This window comes from Ornithorhynchus anatinus, chromosome 9 (genome assembly GCF_004115215.2).
Source record: "Ornithorhynchus anatinus isolate Pmale09 chromosome 9, mOrnAna1.pri.v4, whole genome shotgun sequence".
Lineage (NCBI taxonomy): Eukaryota > Metazoa > Chordata > Mammalia > Monotremata > Ornithorhynchidae > Ornithorhynchus > Ornithorhynchus anatinus.
The window spans coordinates 47,905,848-47,932,332 of record NC_041736.1 but is presented as its reverse complement, the minus strand read 5'-3'; the positions used below and the strand labels follow the sequence as shown (position 1 = coordinate 47,932,332).

Here is a 26,485-nt window from a genome sequence, read left to right as displayed (position 1 = left end):
GATCTGCAGCTGCATAATGAAGGGGAGCACAGTAGTGTGGAACCAGGTGTAACAGTGCTTCGTGAGGGGAGGTGGGTTGCCTGGGGATATAGAACTGCACAGCAAGCGGGGAAGCATAATGCATAGCAGAACGGGTAGTGGCTAGGGTAGGGGATGCCTTAGTGATCTGGAATTATTCCCTGGGGGTTTGAGGGTGGGCACAGCCAAGGGGAGGTGAAGGGGTTGGTAAGTGAGAGGCACGGGGATAGGGAGCAGCGGAGCCGTTTGAAAAGAAACCCATGGGAATCAAGCTATTGGTTGCCATCATCATGATTTCTTCATTGCCAAAGGAAATCAAATTTCAAGCCAAAGACTAGGGGAAGAGAGCAATTTCAAATGCAATGGCTGTGCAGTTCCAGGGCTAGATTGAAAATCATGAATTCTAATAGCGATCTTGCTATTGAGTAGTGAGGAAATTATGAATGAGTCAGTTCTCCTCTCAAAGTATCATTCCATCCAGAAAAAGTACTCTTGACATCTATTCATCTTACGAAGACATTGCATAGTGAACTGTGGGGATTAATGAATTGAGATTTATAAAAATCCTTTCTGAATTTTGGATACCTTTTGATGCATAGGCAAGTAGTATTTTTATATTGGGAAGTAATGGAATGAAACCCAGAATTTTCCCTAGATCTGGTCTTTCCACAGGGAGATTTTTGCTCTAAGTAGTATAAGTCTATAGTAATTTTTAGTGTATGCACACAACTTCAAATATATATGTCCAAGTTAAAAGAAAAATGAACTATGGCATAAAGTAGCATGAAGAAGGACTTCATCAGATGCCACAGAGTAAATTTCATCCCAGATAGGAAATCTAGGGTTTGGGAAAACCAACATTTCTAGTTAAGAGTTCCAGGTTCCTCACATATCTCCAAAGCATTTAGAACTCTAGAGTTATTTCAGAGAGGCCATCAATGACTTACTTTTCCAAGTTGCTGTTCATGGCAATAGAGAGGTCATTCATCATATGATCTAATTTGGCGTAGATACTATCACAGACACTGGAAGTTGAAGACCAAAAAAGGCATTTCAATAAGCAACATTTAATTTTAAATCACTCTCAAAAGCTCAATCTCAAAGCCCAAAAATGATGCCAAAATTAGGAAGTGTTTTGGTATTTTATTTTACAGTGGAAATGATTTTAATTCTCACAGACTGACTTCAGGACATAATTATTTCATAACAGATCAGAGCACATGAACAAAATGGGCAAGTCTACAAAAATTCAGTAGATTTGTATCATTTCATAGTTTCAAAAAACAAATGACTATAACCGTGTTACTTATTCAGCTAGTTTGGTTCCTTTCTATCCCTATCATTTTCATTTTCAAGGGAAAGCAACACTAGGGTCAAAGGTAAAACAGGATCTCCAAATGAGTCTTTTATTGAAACCACAGTTAATCCACTCTCCGAAACTCCTCATTTCAGCTACTACCTACCTCTTGCTCATGCCCTTACACTCCCAAGACTCCCCTTCTTCTTCATACCTGCCGAACCACTCGTCGCCCCATTTTCAAAGCCCTTCTGAAATCACACCTCCGGGAAGACTTCCCCAGTTCATTTCTCTTTCCCTCTCTCTCTTGGTTATAACCCCAACCACCACTCCAGTCCTTCTACTCCAACTACACAATTGTGTCTCTGCGACGAACCGTACCACTAACAGGTATACTGACTTAACACTAACTCATATCTCATCCATTTCTTTTTCCTCGTAACCGTAAAGCTATTTCAATTCCAGTCTCCCCAACTAGACCGTAAACTCTGCAGCAGGAGGTCCAGGAGTCCAGGAGATGCACAGATGGCTCCATCTGGTCCCGTAATCTGGTGAGAAGTGGAGCCACCGCTTTTCCGTAGTCTCCCAAGCACTTACCACAGCGTTTCACGTGTGGTAAGGGATCAATAAACATTATTGATTCACTGACCTCAAGAAATAGGAGAGGCAGAATGTTTTCTAACTGTTCTCATCTCTGCCAAAATCAGATTCAAGTTGGATCTCGAGACATGCAGGGGAGTGTCCTTTGTCCTACACAGGTAGGGCCATACTAAGCGACATCAACTGTGACGTCATGGGCCCCAAAAAATGGCAATTTCATCTAACTAATATGTATGAATTGGGTGCATCATGCTTACATTAGTAGTAAACTGAAGAAAACCAGATGTATTATGCTTTGATAAGAAATGAATTCCATCCTCCCCTCTCTCTCCCCGCCAAACACATAGCAGCACTCAGCATACACTGTGCGTCGTTAACCGATAATGCACACGTCTACATCGTAGAAAACCTATCTTGTTTCCACTGAACTGTTTATCCTTCTCCCTCTAGTGGCAAAGAGGGGACAATTGAACGCTGCCACCAGACAGCACTCTCAGTGAAGTTTCAAAGGGGTGAACAGAATGAGAAAAATAATTTCGGTAAAATATATGCTTATTCATAACAATAACGGTACTTTTTAAGCACTTACTGCGTGACGAGCCCTGTGTTAAGTGCTGGAGTGGACATGATAATCAGATCAGCCGTAGTCCCTGTCCTACAAAGGGATCAGTTAGGAGGGAAGGGGGAGTGGATAGGAAACGTGAATATCAATTCATTATATTGATATTATGTGTTATATTCTGTTATATCCATTATATTGTGTTTTTCCAAACACTTAATACAGTGGTCTGCACATACTGAGTGCTCAGCAAATATGATCGATTATCCCCATTTTACTACTGAGAAGAGAAATTAAGTGACTTGCCTTGGCAGGTAAGTGGCAGAGTCAGGACTAGAATTCAGTGTTCCTGACACCCAGTTCCATGCTATTCCCACTAGGCTACTCAAATTGAAATAGTTTTTGGCCAATTCTCAATTATCCAAAGGCTGATTATCTAATTTGTGGATTATCTGAGTTGGTTTCTACTTTCCCTCTTTGCTGGTATTTTGCCATTTAATTTAGTCACTATCCTTTCTTCCAAACAGTGAGAAGCAAAAAGAGAGGAGATGAACTCAAAGCTGTCTCTTTGGCTCTAGGTAGAAGGGCAGGCTACTGGTTAAATGAGGCTTTTACACTGTCTACGGATTTAATTAGTCCTTTTCATTGTTGTCCCAAACCAATAATAGCTTTGACAGTGAGATAATTCAATTCTCTCCTTTGGAGCATTCAAAAATGCTTTTATAATCACAGTGAAATGCTTCCTTTGGGGTCATTTTATATATTTGGGAGCCAAAGGTCTAAATCAAAAATAGCCTAGTAAGAGCCTTAAAGTCAATCACAATCATCAACTCAAAAAAAAAACCCCACAAACACAGGAAACCAAACTATATATACATACTATATCAATACCAGACTACCAACAAATCAAGTGAAAACTGGACTTTCCCATTTCAAATGTGATGAATGGCCACCCTGTTTAAGAACAAACGTGTGGTTGAACAGTGGAAGGAAGTGCAGGAAGAGATGTGATGATAGAGAATGAGGGATGAGCTTCATTTGGAGATTTCAGGACCGAGACCTTACTCAGAAGAATTGATAAGAATGCCAGTGGCTCACCCAGAGCCAGCCACGCTCCCTTGTCCCTTGTCAATCACATCCCTGTTGGCTCACAGAGTGAATAGGTGAGCAGGGAAGCAGCACTTGGCACATTTTAGCCAGCTAGGAGTAGAACTGGGAACTCGAGAACCCAGGTCCAACAACCATAGAACAGTGGCAAACATTTTCCACTCCCCAAAACATGTTCCTCTAGACACCGGTCTGCTGGTGGGAATATCAGCCTCTTGTACTGGCAATCACCACTTGATCAAGAGTGTTTGCAGAAAGAAAAAGATCTAGTGTGAAATGAGCAATAAGAAGGAAATTTCACAGTGAATAGGTTTACCTCCAGCTACACTATCCATTCCCTTCTCATTTATTCTGTTTATAGACTAAAAGAATGTTGTTTTATTTAAACAAGAAAGATGAGAATGAAGAACATGGTGATGAAGGAACATGCCAGGATTTGGAGAACAAATAATCACCAAAGAAATTCTATCACCCTAAATGAATCTTGGAATTGGAAAACATTACTCACGGAATTCTTTTTCAAAATTAGAGATTTTGTTTAGATACTAAAATCCTCCCTATTTTTAGAAGTTATTAGAAACTGAGTTTGGAATTCTGTCTGCTCGTTAAGTAGATTTGGGGGGGGGGGTTATTTGCTTGTTTTTTGGGGTTTTGGTTTTTTTTTTTTTTACAGGATCAGGTAAGCAGTTAATTAGGCAATCCCAACAACACATTCATTGATTTCCTTTTTCCTAAATTACAGTGGGTGGCCGTGTGATGGAACAGATTACCTATTGCTCATTAGACTATGTTAAGTACAGAAAATTGCACCTTCTAAACTATCCAACATATTAAGCTATTATCCTTTGAGTCACATCATATTTACATTTTATAAAATAAACATCTTTTGATGTCATTCTATAATTGTCATGTGAAACCTCAAAATGTCCTTAAAGAGAGAAAATTTATTTTGTTGCCATGCAAATGCCACACAACACTGCACATAATGCAATAAATCAAGCAAGAATCTTATAATACAAGGCTTTTTTGTATTTTGAAATTAAGCCACAATTTTCTTTCACCTTGTAATACTCCATTTCTTTAAGGTTATTTTTATAAAAACTCCAATATCTGGGCAAGATCAACGGGGGAGTGGTTAGTTCAGCAGTCACACAGAAGAATGATCAAAATTGCATTCAGATTGTATTTTGTATTTCAATTATGGCTTCCATCTATGGATTTCAAAATACTTCCCTAGCCAGAATGACCAGAATGGCATCTTCCATATACAGATGTAAAACAGACTATCAGAAAGGTTAGGTCACTTACACAAATCACATTACAAGAGCAGTGCATATTTATGTATAATAAAAAGTATAGTACATACTGAGCATTCCTCCCCTTAGCTCTGCAACAGGCTTAAGATATAATTTTAAGCAGTAGTTACAGTTTTTATTGAGGGCTTGTTCAGTGCAGAGCACTGAATTAGGAGATGGGGATGAACGAAATAAAGACGTCCTCTATACTGAGACCTTGTTGTGGGCAGAGAACTTCTCTACCGACTCTGTTGTCTCTGTCTTCTCTTTGAAGCAATTTGTGCAGTGCTCTTCAGCGCATAGGCGCTCAATAAATACCACTGATGATGAAACAAGTTGATATTCCCTGCTCACAAGCAGCTTACGCTCTAGTGGTGGAGTGGTCCTGTTTTACTAGGCGACTAGGGGTCCATGTAAACATAATTTGTGTAGGTATATTTTCACATTAGAAATTCACATTTTCATACTAAGAGGCAAATATGCCTTAGAACAGAAAGCAAGACTGTCAGTCTGTCAAGTCTAATTACCAAACTCTAATGATAATCACTGTTTTCAGAAATTAGGGAAGAGGTAACTCCTCTGGGTTTCTATATATTCTTAGTAAATAACTTATTCCCTACTGGAATGCAACAAGCAAAGCTGGAATTGGTTTGAAAATTGCTGCAGTACTGTTATTATCAAAGAGGATAATATTTCATCTCGAGGTTTTCAAGAGATTGTAAACTCCTTAAAGGCAGGAAGTGTTTTTACTAATTTCACTGCACCCTCCAAATCCTCACTATAGTGCCCTGAACAGAGTAAACACTCAGAGTATACTACTTATTGATTGATTTTGGAGCTATAACAACCTTGAGGCTAGGTCACATTTAGGGTTCTGTCCACCTGGAAATATAAAGACGTCTTTTACAAATTTCCCCAAATGGTAATTATCATGAAGAAGGCAGGGCTCCAAATTTTCTCTTCCTAATCATAATAATAAAGGTAACTGTTAAGCACATCCTGCCACTTCACTCTTCCAAATCCCACTTCTAAAGTCACGAGAGTCAAAATTAACTATTATCAGTGCACAGAAACCCCAATATTCTCCTGATGGTGGCTGTCTCTCCAACAACGTATTGCGAGGTAAGGCAGAGTATAAGTAGTGGAGGTGAAGCCACAGTGAAATGGGAAGGAAGAGGACTGTGAGCAAAGAGGAAACAGAGAAGGTCAAACACACCAAAGGGAAATGGGCCCAGAGATGGAAGCAGTGGAGACTGACACTTCTCAACATTCCAACATCCCACTGGGTGTTCAGCCACCGCTTTGGGTTCAAACGGCCTATGACCCCATCTCCCAGGAAGTCAGTATTATCATGGTTTTTTGCTAAGTGCTTATTATGTACCAAGGAACAGAGGACTGTACTAAGTGCCGGGTAGATATAAATTAATCAGGTCAGACACAGACCCTGTCCAACACGGGGATCACAATCTAGATCTCAGGTATTTAGGCCCTCCAACCGCTTCTCAGCATTTGAGAGTAATCAGTGTCTTTCTTTAAGAGAATTCCAATGTTAAAAGCTTTCCAGGGGCCAAGTCCTGAATATCTCAGAGGCAAGTTCAATTCAGCCAAAGGGAATCTTTTGCAAATCCAACTTTTTCCATTCCAGTGGATTTTGTTGCCCAAACACTTTTTTTAATGTTTTCTTTTAAACAGTTAATTTAGTTCCAGGATGCAAGCACATTTCTTTTTTAAAGGTTCCTAAGGACACACATTGAAAAGTCAAAAGCAATTAACTAAAAGAGGGTTTTATTTTGATGGAGAATAACGACGTCTATTGTAGAGTGGCGCGAAATTACAGACCATGGTCACCCTCTGCACAGTATCTCTTTGTCAAGAAACACTCATTGGAAAAAAAGAATACAGATGGGAAAATATTGTGCACTGTCAGAACTTGGAAACAGCAAATGGATTTTTCCTCACCAATGTCTTGTCAATGCCTTTTACATTCCGGCACCCTGAAAAAATAAAGCATACATTTAATATAAAATAAATGCAATAATAATCAGTCGGGTAATGGTTTTCCCAAGGAATGTAAAACGACTAATGTAAGGTTTATGGTTCAAAGTAGGCTTGCCAACTCTTCTGTGGCGTGAGACCATTTTTATTACCCAAACAGTCCTTAACACGAAATGACTGGCACATATTTTTATTAACACAAAGAGTATATTCTTTCTGCCACATTTAATAGATATTCAGGGGCTGAAAGCTTTCTTTTAGGATCTGTCTATGTAGCAAAGGAAAACCCAGGGTGATGATTCAGAGGCTGGCACTCTCTCCTTTGGGTCGTGTCTACACGGGCAAAGTCAAGTAAAAAAGTCAAGTAAGGAGCTGGGCAATTAGGTGGAGTACTCTATCGATTTTGGATTTTTCAAGGCAAGAAGACAAACGACTCACATTGTTTCTTTCAATTCCAAGTGTTTTCTATCTAAATGAGCGAGATAATGGCCTAAAGGCAATGGGAACTCAGCCTGAGTCAAAAGGGGCCAGAAACTCGGGAGGATTGGGGGCAAAAATGATTACTGGGGTTTTTTGGATGAAATCAGATGGGAGACTGAGAACCTGGAGAAATTTTACAAATTCAGTGTCAGCGTGACTGGACAAATTCTGTGTCAGTGTGACTGGACAAATTCAGTGTCAACTCAGTTTATGGTTACAAAAGTCCTATCAGTTTTTTAATTTTTTTTATGGCATATGTTAAGCATTTACTATGTGACAGGCACCATACTAATCTTTGGAGTGGATTCAGGTCAATCAGGTTGGACACAGTCCAGTCCCACGTGGGGCTCACTGTCTTAATTTCCATTTTACATATGAGGTAATTGGGGCAGAGAGAAATTAAGAGAATTGCCCAAAGTCACATAGCAGACAAGAGGCAGAGCCGGGATTTAAACCCAGGTCCCTCTTACTCCCAAGACCGTGCTCTAACCATTAGGTCACGCTGCTTCTCTATTGCACCTCAGAACTCCTGTCAGGCTTGATTTGCATTGCTTTCTAATACCCTATCCACATAGGTTACATTTTTATACATTAAGAAGAAAGCTTTTTAAGCCCACAGCTTTCCGAGGTGGCAAAAGGATACCAGATATTCCTAGATTTTGGTGGCCTTCTCAGATGGTTCAGTGAAAACAGGAGCTATTATTTCTTCCAAAGAGAGGGTTTCACTTCTCACCAGTCAGAGCCATTGCCAATTGGAATTCTTCTTTCAGCATTTTAAGGACATTCTTGGCTCCTTCCTCACCCTTAGTAAAAGACAAGAAAGGGTCCGGTAAAGCTCAGCCCAAGCAACCTAATTCACATCCAACACCACCTTTCCTTACCTGATAAGCCAATCCCCAGATAATAGGTCGGCCTATAAATACCGCCCTGGCACCAAGAGCTATAGCTTTAAGAACATCTGTGCCCTTCCGAACTCCCCCATCCAGAAACACTTCCACTTGCCCTTCCACCGCTTCCACGACTTCAGACAAGACATCGATCTGTGGATGCAAAATGACAAACAATGTTGTAAGCGACCCTGTCAACCTTGTCGGGTCGCTAAAGGAGGCAACTGGAGAGGATTCTGGAGAGCCAGCCTAATTTGTAGTATAGCTTGGTGAATAAGAATGCAGAATTTGAAAGACAAAATGTGGGTTAAGAGCAAACACCGATGGGCTGTTTGCCTTAAGGCTTGGATTTAGGAGGCACATTTCAGGAAGAGTTTCAAGGGAGTTACTGTGGGAAGAATTTGGCCCACTCCCTACAAACATTGGCATGTAACAAAACAATTTTCCCCTTTTCCTTCTGGTTTTGCTACCAGGCCAAACATAGTTTGGATCCATTTACGTCTACATAGTCCTGTTCTACATTCGCACAAATTACATCAACATATAAGCGCCACTATTTCCAAACCATGATGCAAGCTATAATTAAGCATGTTTCCCCAATTTGTAACAAGAAACGAGGAAATATTAACTGGTTTGGGTTCAATACACAATTCAAAGCCCACCAAATAAAGTCTGTTTAGATTGTTACAAATACTGAACTGCCCTAAAAATGACCTACTGAAGATACTTCTAACATGGAGTTTGTATTATAAAATCAACTCCAGATTGGAGTCTCGTATCTACATGTAAGATGTAAGAGAGAACATTCTAGATGTAAATTAAAACACCGCATGCAGCACAGATACAACCCTAACTTTACTGGGCACGATACTGTTCCAATAAATCGTTTGCATGAAGATTGAATAGAAATGGTTATCAAGCTACGAACTCCAGATCCCTGCAGCTATCTCCAAATCCCAAGGAATAATAGTAATAACAGGATTTAATGAGTAATCATTCAATGCAAAGCACTGTGCTAAATGCTTGGGAAATTAAAAGCAAGGAGCGATACCTCCCATAAGAAACTTACGCTCTGATGACTATGAAAGAGCGACCACAAATCGATCCTAGAACAGCTCATTTAGAACAATTAGCACAGTTTCTGCCATCCCACAGTCTGTCGGTTATTTTGAGGTCATCTGCTTCAAGTGGAGTACCCCAATTCTTGTTATAATAGAGGAGATATGGAGTGTGTCCAGCAACCTTTCGGGTTAAGCTTTAATGTACCAAGAATGTGACAGTTACATAATTCCAGGGGAAATATTCATCAAATGTTTCAAAAATAAAAAAGCTATTGGTATTCATTGTGTTTACTATGTGCTTAGCACTGTGCTACAAACAAACAATGGTGTACGTTGCCTCTCACCCCAGTCAGGTCACTAAGCGAGGCAACTCGAGAGGATATGTGCTAAGCTAATGTGTGCTAAGCACTGGAGTGGATAGAAGGTGATCAGAAAGAGCCCCTATTCCCTGTGGGACTCACAGTTTGAGGTAGAAAGAAGAGGCATTTTATCCTCATTGTGTAGATAAGAAAACTGAAACACAGAGAGACTAAGTGACTTGGCAAAGGTCATGCAACAGACTAAAGGAAGACTTGGGGTTAGAACCCACTTTCCGCTCGGTTATATTGCCTCTCATTTATTATCTCAGCTTCAGTTCTATCTCCTTTATCACTCGCTCATCTCGGAAGCCGCTGATTACTAACTAGTCAGGGTAAAATTCACTCGATAACAATAATGGTAATAATGATGATGGTATTTGTTAAGCACTTACTTTATCCCCGGCACTGTTCTAAGCACCGGCGTACATACAAGGGACCGTGTCCACCCTGATTACCTTGTATGTAAGCCATAGCTTAGAACAGTTTTGGGCTCACAGTTGTAATCCCCATTTTACAGATGAGGTAACTGAGGCATGGAGAAGTTAGGAGACTTGCCCAAGGGCACACAGCTGGCAAGTGGCAGAACTGGGATTAGAACCCGGCTCCTTCTGACTCCCAGGCCTATGTTCTATCCAGTAAGCCATGCTGTCACAACTCATTAACAGAAACTATGCAAACAGTAGGGACTGAACAAATATTATTGCATGAATGAATAAATGAATGAATGACAAATTGCCACCACGTTTCCCATGTTCTAAAAGTTGGGAAAGTAAGACTGCTACCTCAGAGCAAGGGAGACTCCCCAAGACATCCCCAGCACTCCCAGCCCCTGGAACTATGGAAGCATGGGAACTCTAAGCTACTCCCTTCCTGCAAGGGGTGAGATCGATCTCTGTGGGATTAAAAGGGTGGGAGGGATACTGTCCAATCATCATGCAGTCCCCTCTGTCTGCCGGGGCCTCCAGGGCAATGGTGTCTTCGGGAATTGTGAGTTGAGGGTCCCCTTCCTCATTTCCTTTCTTTTCTTTCTTTCTTTGTCTCCACTTTTCTCTTTCCTCCTATCTTTCTCCCCTCGCTTCCCAAGTCCCTGTACCTGTCCTGCCTAAGGTGAGCAGATTTCTCATCACTCTAGCCGTTCACTGAAGTGCCACATTCTCCCGGCTAAGTGTTCATTGTGTTTAAAGCCCTCTGGTATGTCTCTTTTACCCACTGAATCCACCCAGGAGAATGGCCAAAGCCCAAATTGCAAGGGAAAGGAATTCACGGGGAGGGCCAGTACTCACTGTAGCAGGCACTCCATCCAGTTGGCGTGCCCCATGGTTAGATACCAAGATTCCACTGACCCCATATTTCACTGCCTCTCGGGCATCATCAGCTAGAAGAAATAAGAGATTACAGTTCAGAATCTGTTGTTAATCCACTAGATTGTAGGATGACAGTTCAGAAATGTTGCTAATCCACTAGATTGTAAACTTCTTGAAGGCAGGACTACCAACTCTACTGTCTTCTTCTAAAGTCATTATTACAGTGATCTGTGCCCAGTAAGTAGTAGAAATAGTGTTTGAGTACTTACTATGGGCAGTATACTGTATTAATGGCTGGGAGAATAAACACAGGTGGAAATGAGACCTCGTCACTGTCCTTTTGGGATGATGAAGACTGAAGGGTACAAAACCTAGCCAAGTACAGGATGTGTATTTATCTCCTTGAGGGAAGGCCTTGTGTCTGCTTATTCTATGGTACTCACCCAAGTGCTTAGGTTAGTGCTCTGTACACAGAAACTGTTCAATGAATACCGCTAATTGACTGTTTAACTGACACTTTTAAATAAAAGTCCTTTCAGCAGAGCTGGCAGATCATATTAGTAGTATTTGCCAAACTCTTTGCCAAAAGTAAGGTTAGCACTTATATAACTTCAAATAGGAAAGATGCCATCTGTGGGTAGTTAATACACCTCAGATGGGCATGCAATTCTCATCCTTGATTTGTCAAAATTACAAAACTTCTCCTAGACCTACATTATTTTTAGGATCACAGTAACAATCCCCACTCAATACATTTACTTCTCTAGAAGTAAGCTTGTTGTGAGCTGGGAACATGTCTACTAATCCTGTTATCGAATACTGTCCCAAGCACCCAGTACAGTGTTCTGCACACAAAAGTGCTCAATAAATACCCTTAAAGAGGTGGATGATGATGATCAAAGGTGTCATGAAAACAATGGACTAGGCAATGGATTAGTAAACTTAAAGCAGTTGGGTTTCCTGAAATATCAAATTTCAGGCTCTTACTAAAAAGTTTAGCATCTCCAAACTTCAGACGTCATTTTTTCAAAGGGTAATATTGGTCTAAGGACATACTTAACTTTTCCCAATTCACAACATTTGGATATGCCTACATTATTTCACCACAATTCTCATGAAAATCCTGGTAATAGCAAAGGACGAGTAATATATCATTTTCCAGATGGAGACACCGAGCTACAGTGAAGTTATTTTATTTTGGGGGGTTCTTGTTAAGCACTTACTGCGTGCCGGGCACTGTACTAAGTACTGGAGTAGGTACAAGATAATCAGGTTGGACACGGTCCCTGCTCAACATGGAGCTGAGTCTAAATTGGAGAGAGGATATTTTAATCCCCATTTTACAGATGAGGTAACTGAGGCACAGAGCAGTTAAGTGACTTGCCCAAGATCATACAGCAGACAACAACTGGCAGAGCCTGGATTGCAACCCAGGTCCTCTACCTCTCAGTCCCAGTGCTCTTTCCACTAGACCACACTGCTTCTCTTCATCGGCCTAGGGTCACACAACCAAGATGTGGAAAAGCCAGGACTAGAAACTGTGCCACATGGCTCCAAACCAGGACTTGTCAATCCATCAATCAATTGTATTTACTGAGCACTTACCGTGTGCAGAGCACTATACTAAGACCTTGGGAGAGTGTTAACGCACGCAGTATAACAGAGTTGGTAGGCACTTTCCCTGCACACGTTGGACTTACAGTCTAGAGGGGGAGAAGGACATTAGTATATATAAATAAATTATGGATATATGCATAAGTGTTCTGGGGCTAAGGAAAACTTGAATAAAGGGTGCCAGGGCGGCAATTACATTGTATCTTATTTATATTCGTAAAATTTTAAGGTCACTGAGGCCGACGTTCTTCTTTTACTTCTGTTTTGTAGTCCCTCAAATGTCTAGTCCAATGCTTCCCCTGCCGTAGTTGCTCAGTAAACACTACTGCTGCTGCTGATTTTGTCTGTGCCGTCCGTTACAATCTGCAGAATTTATGAATATTGGATGTGTTTTCTGCTAAAACATTTGGTAAAGATCACACTGCTTGAGAAGCAAAGTCGAGATAAGTTTTTTTAGAAAAGCTCATGACGAAAGATGAGATGAGTTAGTTAAAAAAAAAAAAACCCAACGAATCAGATACACACATTAATAACCATTATGACTTTATCCATAGAGACCATTTGTTTGTTTGCATGGGACAGATTAAAGCCAAATCCTGTCCTCAAGTGCATGTTTGTAGTTTGTGTTGGAGTTTTCCAAGAACAGAAATTGACCATACTAAAAGATTACATCTTGCATTCCATTATCCTAAAATGGGGGTACTGAAGAAACATAATTGTCCAGATCTTTCCAACTATCCATCATCCCAAGTCTCCCCAAACATATTTAATCATCTTTGGGATCAAATGAAACCCGAAAATGAAGAATATCTTGCTGTAGACTCTATTGAATGGGAGGAGGAACATGGGATAGACCTAAGAAAAATAAAGAGATCTGTGAGTGCTGCCCATTGGATAGTCCAGATTATGTTGCTTGAAATGCAGAGTTACCATACTTGTTCCTTGATTCAGCGGTTACCATAGAAATGCTTTTTGTTTATTAAATAAGTGGAACAAATAGTTACATAAAAACTGGATAGTATAAACTGTATGTTTACAAATTAGACATCGCTGGATTGATTTAACGTCTCCCTTGCCATTTAAATGTCATCTCTTTTTTGGTTTATTTAGAAAGATTTTTTTTTTCACTTTACTCATAGTGGCAGTGTAGTTTAAAAAAATGCACGGAGGTCAAACGCATGGATGCAGGAACTCAGAATTTAAGGAATTTCTGCAGGCTTGCATGAGAGGACAATCCATCTCGGTGGACTGATTCATATCTTATATCACCGTGGGAAAATATTCATTGTAAAAAATATACTCTGAATCCTGAGTTTTGGTGACTCAAAGAGAGGCGGCCTGTCCATTTGACATTTTTTGGTAATAATAATAATAGCATTTGTTAAGTGCTTACTATGTGCCAGGCAGTGTACTAAGTACTGGGCTGGATACTAACAAATCGTGTTGGACACGGTCCCTGTCCCATGTGGAGTTCACAGTCTCAATCCCCATTTTACAGATGAGGTAACTGAGGTACAGAGAAGTGAAGTAATGTGCCCAAGGTCACACAAGCGGACAAGTGGTGGAGCCAGGATTAGAATTTATGACCATCTGACTCTCAGGCATGTGCTCTAACCATACTCAGTGCTGCGGCGCTTTCATTCAACTGTTGAGCTCCACTTTATGGAGCTATAAACTGGTAGTAAATTTATAGTATTCAATGAGCATTTACCCTGTCCAGAGCACTGTTCTAAGTCTTTGGAAGGGTACAATAATTATTCGTAGTAATAATAATCATCATCATTATCCTACCCTGTGCCAATCACTGTACCATCCCTGTCCCATCTGGGGTCCACACTCTCAGCAGTGGGGAGAACAGGTGCCAAATCACCATTTTCATTAAATAAAAACAACTTTCCTAGCCAAGAATGGACATACCTCTAAGAATGCCTTTGGCGACGATTGGTAAGGAAGTCAGTCCCTTCAGCCATTTAATATCCTGCCAGTTGATAGAAGGATCTATGGCTTGAGCCACATAGCCGGCAAGTCCACTCTTATCCCCATATCCCTTCTTGGAAGAGAAGGCCAAGTCACTCGTCTCAAAGTTTTTCATCCTAAAATGAAACAGAGAACAAGAGCATTCAATTAATACCGAGAAAATCATAATATAAGACTTTAAATGGAAAATGATTCATCCTCCAGGAGCTCATTGAAGACCTCCATTCCTCATGCACACATAAAACCTGCTCTCCTACAGGGCCTCTGATTCAAGCATTTCGAAGTTTTAGTTTCCTCCCCAAACTCTACTGTGAAGAGGGGCATATATATTTGTTTTGTCTTGTCTTATGCCATCGAGCTGTTTCTGACCCATAGCGACACCATCTCTCCCAGAACGCCCCATTCTCCATCTGCAGTCGTTCCGGTAGTAGATCCATAGTGTTTTCTTGGTAAAAATAAGGAAGTGGTTTACTATTGCCGCCTTCCACACAGTAAACTCGAGTCTCCGCCCTCAACTCTCTCCCAGGCCGCTGCTGCCCAGCATGGTGAGTTTTGACTTGTAGCTCATTACCTTCCACTCGCTGGCCACTGCCCAAGCTAAGAATGGAATGGACAGGCCTCTTCTTGAGGCTCCCTCCCATCGCCGAGACTGGTAGAGTACTGGTAGAAACTCTCCAGGTGCGACCGTGAGAGGTCAATATATTTGTTAGGTTAGAACACTTCCTTCAAAGTAAACTGTAATCTCCTTGAGAGCAGGGATCATGTCTCCCAACTCTATTGTCTTGTACTCTCCCAAGCAACTGCTTACTCTGCGCAGAGTAAGATGTCAATCAATACAGTAGAGATGCTCAGTAGTTGAAGTAGAGTAATAGGACCTTGTCTACAACTCCGTTGTACTGTACTCTCCCAGGTGCCTAGTTCAGTGCTCAGCACCCAGTAAGCACTCCAAGTATGAAGACTTGGGGAAAACCACGGAAAGCAGTGACACACGCCTTTTCACAAGGCGCTTACACCCTCACTGGGGACTCAGAAATAAAAATATGTACTAATAGAGTAATTGGATAAAACTGTGGCTTAAGGGATGGCCTGGAGCAACAATCAGATCCAGTCCATGTCCTACCTAGAGTGGGACACCCTTATCTGAGCTTAAATAAAAGTCCATGCAAGTTGGCAACCTCGAACGTGGGCCATTAAATTAGTGAAAAGAAATTAGGAGCATTCAGCAACACACATGTGACTGAGCAACTCTAACAAGGAATGGAAATATGCTGCTAAAAGAGCGGACAAACTCACTCAAAATACACCCCCCAGAGTAGAGGATAGAGCATAGGCATGGGAGTCAGAAGGACCTGGGCTCTAAGCCCAGCTCTGCCACTTGTCTGCTGTGTGACCTTGGGTAAGTCTCTTCACTTCTCTGTGCCTCAGCTACTTCAGCTGTAAAATGGGAATTGTAAAATGTGGGCCTTGGGCTGTCCAACCTGATTACCTTGTACCTAGCCCAGTGCTTTGAACAGCACCTGAAACATAATAAGTGCTTGACAAATACCATGAAAAAACTAGAAATAGCAGTCTTTATAGGAAACTCACACAATATGCACTGAATTGTCTGTTGCACAGAGTGTCTTCAGGCACAGTTTTTGGTTAGATTGTGAATTTGTCTAACTTTCAACTGTGCATTCTCTCGTAGTGCTTAGTATTGTCAGCTGAGTGACTGTGGGCAAGTCACTTCACTTCTCTGTGCCTCAGTTACCTCATCTGAAAAATGGGGATTAAGACTGTGAGCCTCATGTGGGACAACCTGATTACCCTGTATCTCCCCGAGCGCTTAGAACAGTGCTCTGCACATAGTAAGTGCTTAACAGATAACATTATTATCATTATTATTATTATTATTATTGTGCTCTTACCCAGTAAGTGCTTGATAAATGTTATTACTATATCAGCACACAAAGGTAGGCTCTCTCTACTAATAGTTGCGGTGGTTTTTATAACTAAGGGACATACATTTTAACCTGTCTGTGATTTCAATTTGTACTATAATGCTCAATTTAACACATTCTGAACTGTGTCGTTATCTCTTTTCTCCCCTAATTCATGCTGTTTGTTAACACATAGGAGGAGTGTATGGCAAGGAGAGAAAAAGGAGAGAACCTATATATTATTTGGCTTTTTTCTGTGGCCAGCTTGACAGCTTTCCTGAAAACTTTCCCTCAAAAAGATAAAAACAAACATTTGGAAAGCTGGAAGAAAGGTGGTATTCTCTTTTTCTTCCTAAGTGTAAATATTTCTTTTCTGTCTCCCCCGTTTGATTGAAAGTTCCTTGAGGGCAGGAATTCTATCTTTTCCCTCTGTTAAACTCTCCCACATCCTTAGTTCAGGGTTCCACACACAGCTGTCTTTTACATTGAAAACAACCTCTTACCCACCCTCTGCCTCACTGACACCGTTCTCCCCCGGTACGCCTCCCGTCTCTCTGGCCGCTCATTCTCAGTCTCTTGTGAGCTCCTCCCCTGCCTCCCAACCCCTAACTGTGGATGTTCCTCAAGGTTCAATTCTGGTGCCCTTTCTAGTCTCCATCTACCCCCACTCCCTCGGAGAACTCATTCGTTCCCATGGCTTCAACCACCTCTATGCAGATGATTCCCAAATCTATATCTCCAGCCCTGATCTCTCTCCCTCCCTGCAGTTTCACAGGAGACATCTCCATTTGAATGTCCTACTGTCACTTAACTCAAACTTAACATATCCAAAACAGAACTCTGTATCTTCCTACTTAAACTCTGTCCTCCCCCTGATTTTTCCATCACTTAGACATCACCTCCATCCTTCCTGCCCCACAAGCCCATACCCTTGGCATTATCCTTGAGTCCTCTCTCTCATTCAACCCACATATTCAATTTATAACCAAGTCCCGTTGGCTCAACCGTCACAATATTACTAAAACACACCCTTTCCTCTCCATCTAAACTGTAATCATGTTAATGTAAGCACTTATCCTATCCTGCCTTGATTACCACATCAGCCCCCTTTCTGTCTCTCCCCACTCCAGTCCATACTTCACTCTGCTGCCCGGGTCATTTTTCTACAGAAACATTCAGGACATGTTTCCCCACTCCTCAAGAACCTCCAGTGGTTGCCCATTCACCTCCACATGAAACAGAAACTCCTTACCATCTACTTTAAAGCACTCAATTTTGCCCTCGCCTACCTCACCTTGCTCTTCTCTTGCTATATCCCTGACAGCACACTTCGCCTCTCCAATGCCAATATACTCACTGAACCTCGATCTCATCTATCTCACTGCTGACCTCTCGCCCATATCCTATCAAGCCTGAAAAGCCTTCCCTCTTCAGATCTTACAATCATTCTCCCCACCTTCAAAGCTTTATTGAAGGCACATATCCTCCAAGAGGGCTTCCATAAGACCTCATTTTTTTTCTCTTCTTCCACTCCTGTGACATCCTGGTTTTCTCCCTTTATTCACCCTCTCCTCAGCTCCATAGCACTTATGTACATATCCAAATGTACTTATTTATATTAATATCTGTCTCCTCTTCTAGACTGTAAGCTCCTTATGGGCAGGGAATGTGTCTTTCATATTGTTATATCATACTCTCCCAAGTGCTTAGTAGAGTGTTCTGCACACAGTAAGCTTTAATACGATTGACTTGTATACACAGTAAGCAGTCAATAAATACGACTGATTAACTGACACTAAATAAAGCTACTGATTGACTCTGATACTCCTGCTACACAAACAAGGGACTGCTTACGTGACAAAGTGTTTTACGTCGCAGTCAAATCATATTTCTGAGAGCCCCTAGGAAGGAACAAAGCATCAGCAACTTGGATAGAGTTTCACACAGCTTCCCCATTCCTCCACATTCTCTTCTATGTCTCAGACTTACTTCCCATAAGACTGGATGGCAAAAGACTCAGGTTCAAATTCCAGCTGTGCCTTCTACTTGCTGTGTGACCCTGGGCAAGTCACTTCATTTCTCTTTGCCTCAGTTTCCTCATATGTAAAATAGGAATTGGATTTGTACATCCGATTTGTACATTCCAAGCGCTAAGTACAGTGCTCTGCACATAGTAAGCGCTCAACAAATACTATTGAATGAATGAATGAATTGGATACTTTTTTCCCCCCTCCCCATTACTCTGATCTACATGTGGGACAGACCCTGGGTCTGATCTGATTATCTTGTATCTATCTCAGTGCTTGGTATATAGCAAGCTCTTCACAAATACTATTATCAGTATTATTATTATTCCCAGATTATGCCAGCATGCCAAACTAAAAAAAAAATCACACTTTTTTTTGTTCATAATGCCATCTTAAATACTCTGCTATATGTCATGTGTCTTCTAGGTCAGGTGTATTTTTGAAAGAAATGTTCCAGTGAAAAATTCCTTTCCAACCCAAATCTGCATAAGGAAAAATCTACCATCTGCTCTAAGTGAACATTAGCAGGAATAGACCCATGCAAACAAGACCGATGTTTTTGGAGCTACATACCACTAATCCCACCTCAGAGACTACGCCAAGGAATGTTGATGTCAGAACGCTGCACGATTGATAGAGAGCATTATGGGATTTTTCCAGGCTCCATTCCTGTTATCATCGCCACCCAGGTGTCTGGGAAATCCCCAGGGTAGTCTGTCAAAGGCGAAGAGAGACACGGAGATCTTCTAGAGCCAATGGAGTGTGTCCCGGACCAATCGGAAGGCAAATATGGAGACATAAATTTAGGGGGAAATATCTAAAGTTGGTGTTTTTTGTTTCTTCCATAATGACCGCAACCAGGCCCCTCCCCTTCAGATAATTTGCTTGCTGATGGTGTCTTCCTTCACAAAGCAACTGTCAAAGCTCAGATGCCAGGAGGCAAAGGAGGCAGAGGTGATCCTAGATGATGACAGAGACAGCAGAATGCCTTGAGTGAGTTATGGTCTTTCTTTTGTGGAAGAGATTTAAGGGCAGAACTGTCACATTTTATCAACCTTCCCCACCCCTGTAGTTCTTCCCCTAAAAGCAGCAGGGTTCCACACCAAGTGTGTTGCCCCGGCATGGTCTAATGGAAAAAAAAAATCAGTCTGGGAGTTGGGATACATGGGGTCTAATGCAAGCTGTGCCACCTGCCTGCTCTGGGACCTTGGGAGGATCATCTAACTTCTCTGCACCTCAGGTAGAGAAGCTGTATGGCTTAGTGGCTACAGCATGGGCCTGGGAGTCAGAAGGAACTGGGGTCTAATCCCGGCTGTGACACTTGCCTGCTGCTGTGTGACCTTGGGCAAGTCACTTCATTTCTCTGGGCCTCAGTTCCCTAATAGGTAAAATGGGGATTAAGAGTGTGAGCCAGGACAGGGATTGGGTCAAACCTGATTACCTCATTCCTACCCTAGTGGTTAGAACACTGCTTGGCACATAGTAAATGCTTAATAAGTACCGCAATCATTATTATTATTATTATTTCCTCACCTGTAAAATGAGGATTTAATATTGGTTCTCCCTCCCCTGTTCACTTGGGACAGGAACTGTGTCCAACCTGCTTATCTTATTTCGATCCCAGAAATTAGAACAAGGCTTAGCACACAGTAAGTGCTAAATAAGTACTATGCTAAAAACTAAAAGTCCCAAAGACACGCCAGGCTGCATTAAAATGTCAGTACATTGGGACTGGCTCAGCTCCCCTTATTGTTGATGGGTTAACAAGCAGATTTCATTAAGCCATTAAGGAACAGGGATTTTGCTCATTCTTTTCAACCTGATCTAAGATTTGTCCCACGTAAGCTTAGCGAAGGCAAAATCCTCCTTTCCCACAACAGTGACCTTTCAAATGCCCTAATACTGAGTTAAAACAGTTAGCTCTGTAAATTGAGTTTCTTATATTATTGAAAGGATATGAACTAGCCACACTTCCAGCTTCCTCTAAAGTCGCCTTATGAAAAGTCTTCCCAGGTAGAGAGACTTCACACTCTTGTAGATTTCTGCATTCAGCGGAACAATGATAGAATGATAGAATGATTCACTGTTACCAGTCAGAGGAGTGACGTTACACTAGCAAATTAGCCGGTTAAATGAGATCAAAAATAGTTTTCTTTTTTACTATATGACTAAGTGTATTTTAGGCATTAAGTATTTATCTGGTGGATTTAAGTAATGATTTTCCTCTGAAGCACTGAATCTTACATAATCATTTCCTAAGCATTTCCTCTAGACCGTAAGCTTGTCTACCAAGTCTTTCATACTGAACTCTCCCAAGTGTTTATTACAGTGTTCTGCACATAGGAAGCATTGAATAAATACCACTGATGATTTGCCTAAACAGGGGAGCTGTATTATTCCACAGTCAATGGCTAATATCTCTTTGATTATTGGAGACTGTGCTCTGATGGTTTGCTGCCCGTGGTAACCCCAAACCATGATATGTGTTTTAATGTAGGGAAAATGCCCTGGTCAATATAAAACATATCATGACAGAAAAGGAAAAACATCTGTATTTGTGCTTCACTCCCTTCGCAAGCATTTAGCTGTTGCTTTGTGGGGCATGGGGTGGTTAGGCAAAAACAGAAACGTGGATAAGATTATATAAATAACTCTTGTTTTTCTTGGACTGCAGAATGCAGATCAACACTTGAATGAATGTTGCCTTACAGAAATTTCAGTGCACAATGGCACCTTGTTGTTACTTTGAAACTTTGTTCAAAGTCATAAGCCAAGAAAAAGTTTTCAGATAACTTGACAGAGGCCTGCATTGGAGAATTTTACCTATGGCTCACAGAAACCCCCATGAATGCCATTTTTATTTGAATCATGACATATAAAGCACATGTTTTTCATTTTAAAGTATTTCGTTTCACTAAAGAAAAACATCAACATGATAACATAGCATAGGTGGATCAAATTAATCAAGAAACATTTGATATGGGTGTTTGATATAGGTTTGATATAGAGGTTGATATAGGAATTTACTGATCCCATGATCACCGGCTTTCCTTCTGGGTAAAATCTTCTAGATCCCTACAACAGCCTTGAGAAAATCAACCCGTTTCCCCTGAATGCGTTTGCCATCTACGTCTCTGACATACATGACTTTAGCTCTTTAAGGAAGTTAGCGTTAGGTCTTAGAAATTGCAGGTAAAGAGAATGAAGATGATAGCCATTCTCCATCTACTCACGCCCCACCCCTCCTCCCCACCCAACTAGGTGGGTGGGAGGACAGGCTAATTTAAAACCACAAAGGGATACCTATCTGGACATAATAGTGAAGGAGAGAGTCGGGATGAATCTCCCCCCACAAATACCTCCCAGCAGCTAAAGCATGTCCAACACAAGCCCTATTTGTGGCCATTCCCAAAGAGAAGCAGCATGGCCTAGTGGGAAAAACACGGGACTAGTGGTTAGAGGAGCTGGGTTCTAATCCTGATCATGCCACTTGTCTGCTCTGTGACCTTGGGCAGATCATTTTAATTTTCTGTGCTTGAATTTCCTCATCCATAAAATGGGGATTCAATACCTATTCTCTCCCCAACCCCTTTTTAATGTGGTACTTGATGAACACTTACTATGTGTCAACCACTGTACCAAGTGCTGAGGTAGATATAAGATAATCGGGTTGGACAGAGTTTTGTCCCACCTGGGGCTCACAGTAGGAGGGAATAGGATTTAATCCTCATTTTACAATTAGGGTAACTAAAACACAGGGATGGTAAGCTCCCACTAGACTGTAAGTGTAAGCTTGTTGTGGGCAAGGAATGTGTCTGCTAATTCTGTTGTGTTGTACTTTCCCAAGAGCTTGGTGCACCCAGTAAACCCACAATAAATGCCATTGCCTGATTGATTGCCTAGGTCACACAGCATACAAGCGATGGAGATGGGATTAGAATCTAATCAATCGGGGTTCTAATCCTGGCTCTGACACTTGTCTGCTGTGTGACTTTTGGCAAAGCATTTAACTGCTCTGTGCTTCAGCTACCTCATCTGTGAAGTGACTGTGAGCCCCACGTGGGCCGTGGACTGTGTCCAACCTGATTAGCTTGTATCTACCCCAGCACTTAGTAGAGAAGCAGCGAGGCCTAATGGATAGAGCAGGGGCCTGGGAGTCAGAAGGTCATGGGTTCTAATCCCAACTCCACCACTTGTCTGTTATGTGACCTTGGGCAAGTCACTTCACTTCTCTCTGCCTCAGTTCCCTCACCTGTAAAACGGGGATTATGACTCGAGCTCCACGTTAAGAAAGGGACTGTATTCAACCCAATTATCTTGTATCTACCATAGAGCTAAGAATAGTGCCTAGCACATAGTAAGCGCTTAACCAATTCCTTAATTCTTATTATTAATATCTGCTGGGTGACTTTGGGTAAGTCACTTCACTTCTCTTGGCCTCAGTTACCTCATCTGTAAAATGGGGATTGATTCTGTAAGCCCCAGGTGGGACATGGACTTTGTCCAACCCTATTTTCTTGGGTGAACCCCAGTGCTTAGTTCAGTGTCTGGCACATAGTAAACGCTTAACAAATACTTTCAGTGTTATTATAATACTAAAAATATAATATACTATATACTATAATATACTAATGGTATTTGTTAAGCCCTTACTCTGTTCCAGGCACTGTACTAAGCGCTGGTGTGCATAGGGGCAAATCAGGTTGGACACAGTCCCTGTCCCACAGGGACTCACAGCCTCTAGACCCGTTTTACAGATGAGATTATTGAGGCCCAGAGAAGTGAAGTGACTTGCCCAAGGTCACACAGCAGACGAGGGGCAGAGGAGGAATTAGAACCCATGACCTTCTGACTCCCAGGCCCATGGTCTATCCACTAGGCAACGCTGCTTCTCTACTAAGGGCTGAGGTAGGTACAAGTTAATCAGGTCCATGTCCCACGTTGGGTTCACAGGTCTTAATCCCCATTTTACAGATGACGTAACAGGCAAAGGGAAGTTAAGTGACTTGCCCAAGATCACACAGCAGTTGAGCTGCCCACAACAATCGAAACTGCTTCCATTCAGGCAATGATTCTCTATTTGCAATAAGAGGACACCCACTTCAGATGAAGAAGGAGGAAGCGGGCAGGAAGATTGCTTTCCATTTCACATCTCACTAGATCAAAATCTTCCATCCTCTGTCATCTTAGAGGGGAGAGCCAAGTAATCAAGTCATTAGCCATGGCATTCATCATATTACTGAAGGCACATAGGAAGTTTTACTCTCCTCTTCCAGGCTAGAGTCTAGAGTCTGCAAATCTAGAACTGAGCAACAATTTACCCTTAAGCACCGAGGAGAATTGTTAGACTGAGAGAAGGCTTTCTTGCTCTCTGACAACCAATGTGCAGAAAAGCAAGATCACGGAAAAAAATGTAAAACGGTAAAAGACCTCTCCATTCCTTTCTCCTTTCCAAAGTGCACAGAAAAAGAAAATCCACAGGAGAGATGGGTCTGAAAATGGAACGTACAAATATTCCAGCATGGCCTAGTCGAAAGATCACTGACAGTCAGGACGCCTGGAATTTAGTCCTTGCGTTGCCAGTGGCCTGCTGGGTATAAGGCTGTCCAGGGTCTAATTCTAGACCGTTAGCTCCTTGTGGGCCGGGAACACGTCTACCAATTCTGTTATATTATACTCTCCCAAGTGCTCAGTATGGCACTCTGCACACAGTAAGCACTCAGTGAAAACAAATGACTGACAGATGAATCATTCAACCATTCTGGACCTCAGTTTCCTCATCTGTAAAATGAGGATAAGATTGCGAGCCCCATGTGGTACAGGGACGGTGTCTGACTTCCTCTCCTTGTATCTTCACCAGGCACTCAGAACTTAAGAAACGTCAGGATTATAATTAGGACAGTTGGAGAGATCTTGCCTAGTAGGAAATGACGATGTCTTGCTAGAAATATTTGTCTCAATTCAGCATGGTGAACTCAAATGCGTTATATTAGACGGGATTAGGGATTATGGGAATGACACTGAAGGACTTCTTCCCAGCCCGTTTTGACAGCAGAGCAGGAGAACAGGTGATGACTGTCTGGAAATGTCCTTTGTCAAGCAGGTGTGCTTGAGGACGTCAGAATTCCTGGGGGGGGTTCTCAAGTGGGGACGAAAGAGTTACTCCCATCTGCCAAGTGGAATCTGGGGTTGGTTCTTTAGTTTGGGTTGCCTCAGGCAGATCTGGGCCCCCAAAAGAGAATTTTCTACAAGACAATGATTATCAAAAATGCTCCTCTAAGCGCTTGGTACAGCGTTCTGAATAAATACCACGGATTGATTGAAATACAAAGTACGTATGGTTAGGGAGAGTCAAGGCCGAGGCGGAGGCTGAAAAGGCGAGCATAATCATACTCGATCGAAGTCGTGTCCATACACTCAGCTGTCCCTTCCTCCACCGCATCCACTCAAGCCAATCTGCGGGTCGTGTGGTCCCCAAGGCAGTCTCATACTGGGAGGAGAACGTTCCCTAAAACTTCTATCGTTCAATGAACGGGGCACATTACAAAGGTACTGACTGTACCGACTGTATTCCGCCGATCGGCAGGAGAGGGAAGTTCAAATCCCAGGAACCCCCCAGCCACGATCAGGCAAGAAGCCCAGCCTCCTCTTCCTCCAACATCTGAAGGGGGAGAAAATGTAAGCAGCAAAGCCCGCAAGAAACCAACTCTTACAGACTCGTTCTCTTCTGGATTTCCTGCCTCCACCGCCTGCCAAACCTCACGTTTAAAAAGCCAGGCTTCACCCCCTGTGAATAAGGTCAGTCGCAGAAATAAGACAGATTTCATATCATGCTGTAACGAATGTGCTCTTAGGGCGAATGGAACTTGAGCGGAAGCCTGGGCCTCCCATTAGGAGAGTGAACTCTGCCTTCTGGTGCTGGTCGGGGTACGATGAGTAGCTAACCAGAAGGGGCTGGAGCCGCACAGAAGCCTGTAACAAATGGAGCTAGTGTTCCCTCCGAGAGGCAGGGCGAAGCAGGCTGTGGGGGTTTCCTGTATCCCCTGTAACCTGGATGTGTTACCAATTATTTGGTCATCTTCAGACGGTGGATATGACAAGCTGCGGAGTCCCGTCCACCCCGTAAGATTCGGAAAACAAAAAGGGCCTTTGTCTTCTAGCCCTCCGCGTCACTTGGGCGATATCCCAGGAACAAAGTGAAAGGAGAGAACTCTAACCTTCCGACTCTGCAGAGTGGCACCGCGTAAGCCAAAGGGAACAAGAGTTACAAGCCAGAAATTTAGGGCATATATTGTGTGTATGTGCACTTTCCCATTACGATTTATCATTCATAAGGATCTATAAACCCTGTAAAATATAGGTTGCACTGATAGGAATAAACAGGCAGAAGTACTTATGGGTTCTCATCAGTATTATGATTTGCAATAACATCAGTCTCCTAATTTGGAAATTCTGTACTTTATCCAGATAATTTATACAATATCCTATTCCCGTCTCAGTATTTTATCCACATTATTCCCTTCCTCTTATATTCTCACGTTACTCAACGTATTACTCGAACCCATTAGAATTCATATATGCAGGTACACTGATAAAGTTATAGATACAGTTTTGTTTTTATTTATCTAATATAGCCCCTAAAAATGTGGCTTTACAACTGTTTTTTCCACAGTATGTATAACCACATAGTTACAGGAAAATATTTATGAAATGTTTGGCTAATATGTGAATGGAAAAATATCTGAGGAAGTGGAAAATCCAGGCAAGCGTATAAGATGATATGCGGACTTTTGGTTGAAATTCAAAAATCAAAAACCAAAGACTAAAGCCCAGACAAAGATTCATCAGTGATGAGAGTTTTGATTTAATTTGTTCAGCTTATTTAGTGTAGAACAAGCTTACCTGATGCTCTGGAAAACCAGATGAAGAAAATTATAAGGCGGGGGTGGGGGCGGGAGGGTGGGTGGGTGTGTTTGTGTGTGTGTG

At 41.9% G+C, this 26,485-nt stretch overlaps 1 protein-coding gene across 2 annotated transcripts in view; it reads right to left on the bottom strand.

Moving 5' to 3' along the window:
- Window positions 1-4,505: 4,505 nt before the first annotated feature.
- Window positions 4,506-26,485, bottom strand: part of HAO1 (hydroxyacid oxidase 1) — a 48,703-nt gene continuing 26,723 nt past the window's right edge. For both annotated transcript variants that reach the window (XM_007672098.3, XM_039913110.1), the window contains exons 4-8: window positions 14,494-14,669; window positions 10,942-11,033; window positions 8,233-8,391; window positions 8,085-8,154; window positions 4,506-6,870 (exon numbers count right to left, since the gene is read on the bottom strand). In XM_007672098.3, coding sequence (XP_007670288.1) covers window positions 6,800-6,870; window positions 8,085-8,154; window positions 8,233-8,391; window positions 10,942-11,033; window positions 14,494-14,669 — 568 coding nt within the window. In that variant the 3' untranslated portion in view covers window positions 4,506-6,799. The remainder of the gene's footprint in view (window positions 6,871-8,084; window positions 8,155-8,232; window positions 8,392-10,941; window positions 11,034-14,493; window positions 14,670-26,485) is intronic.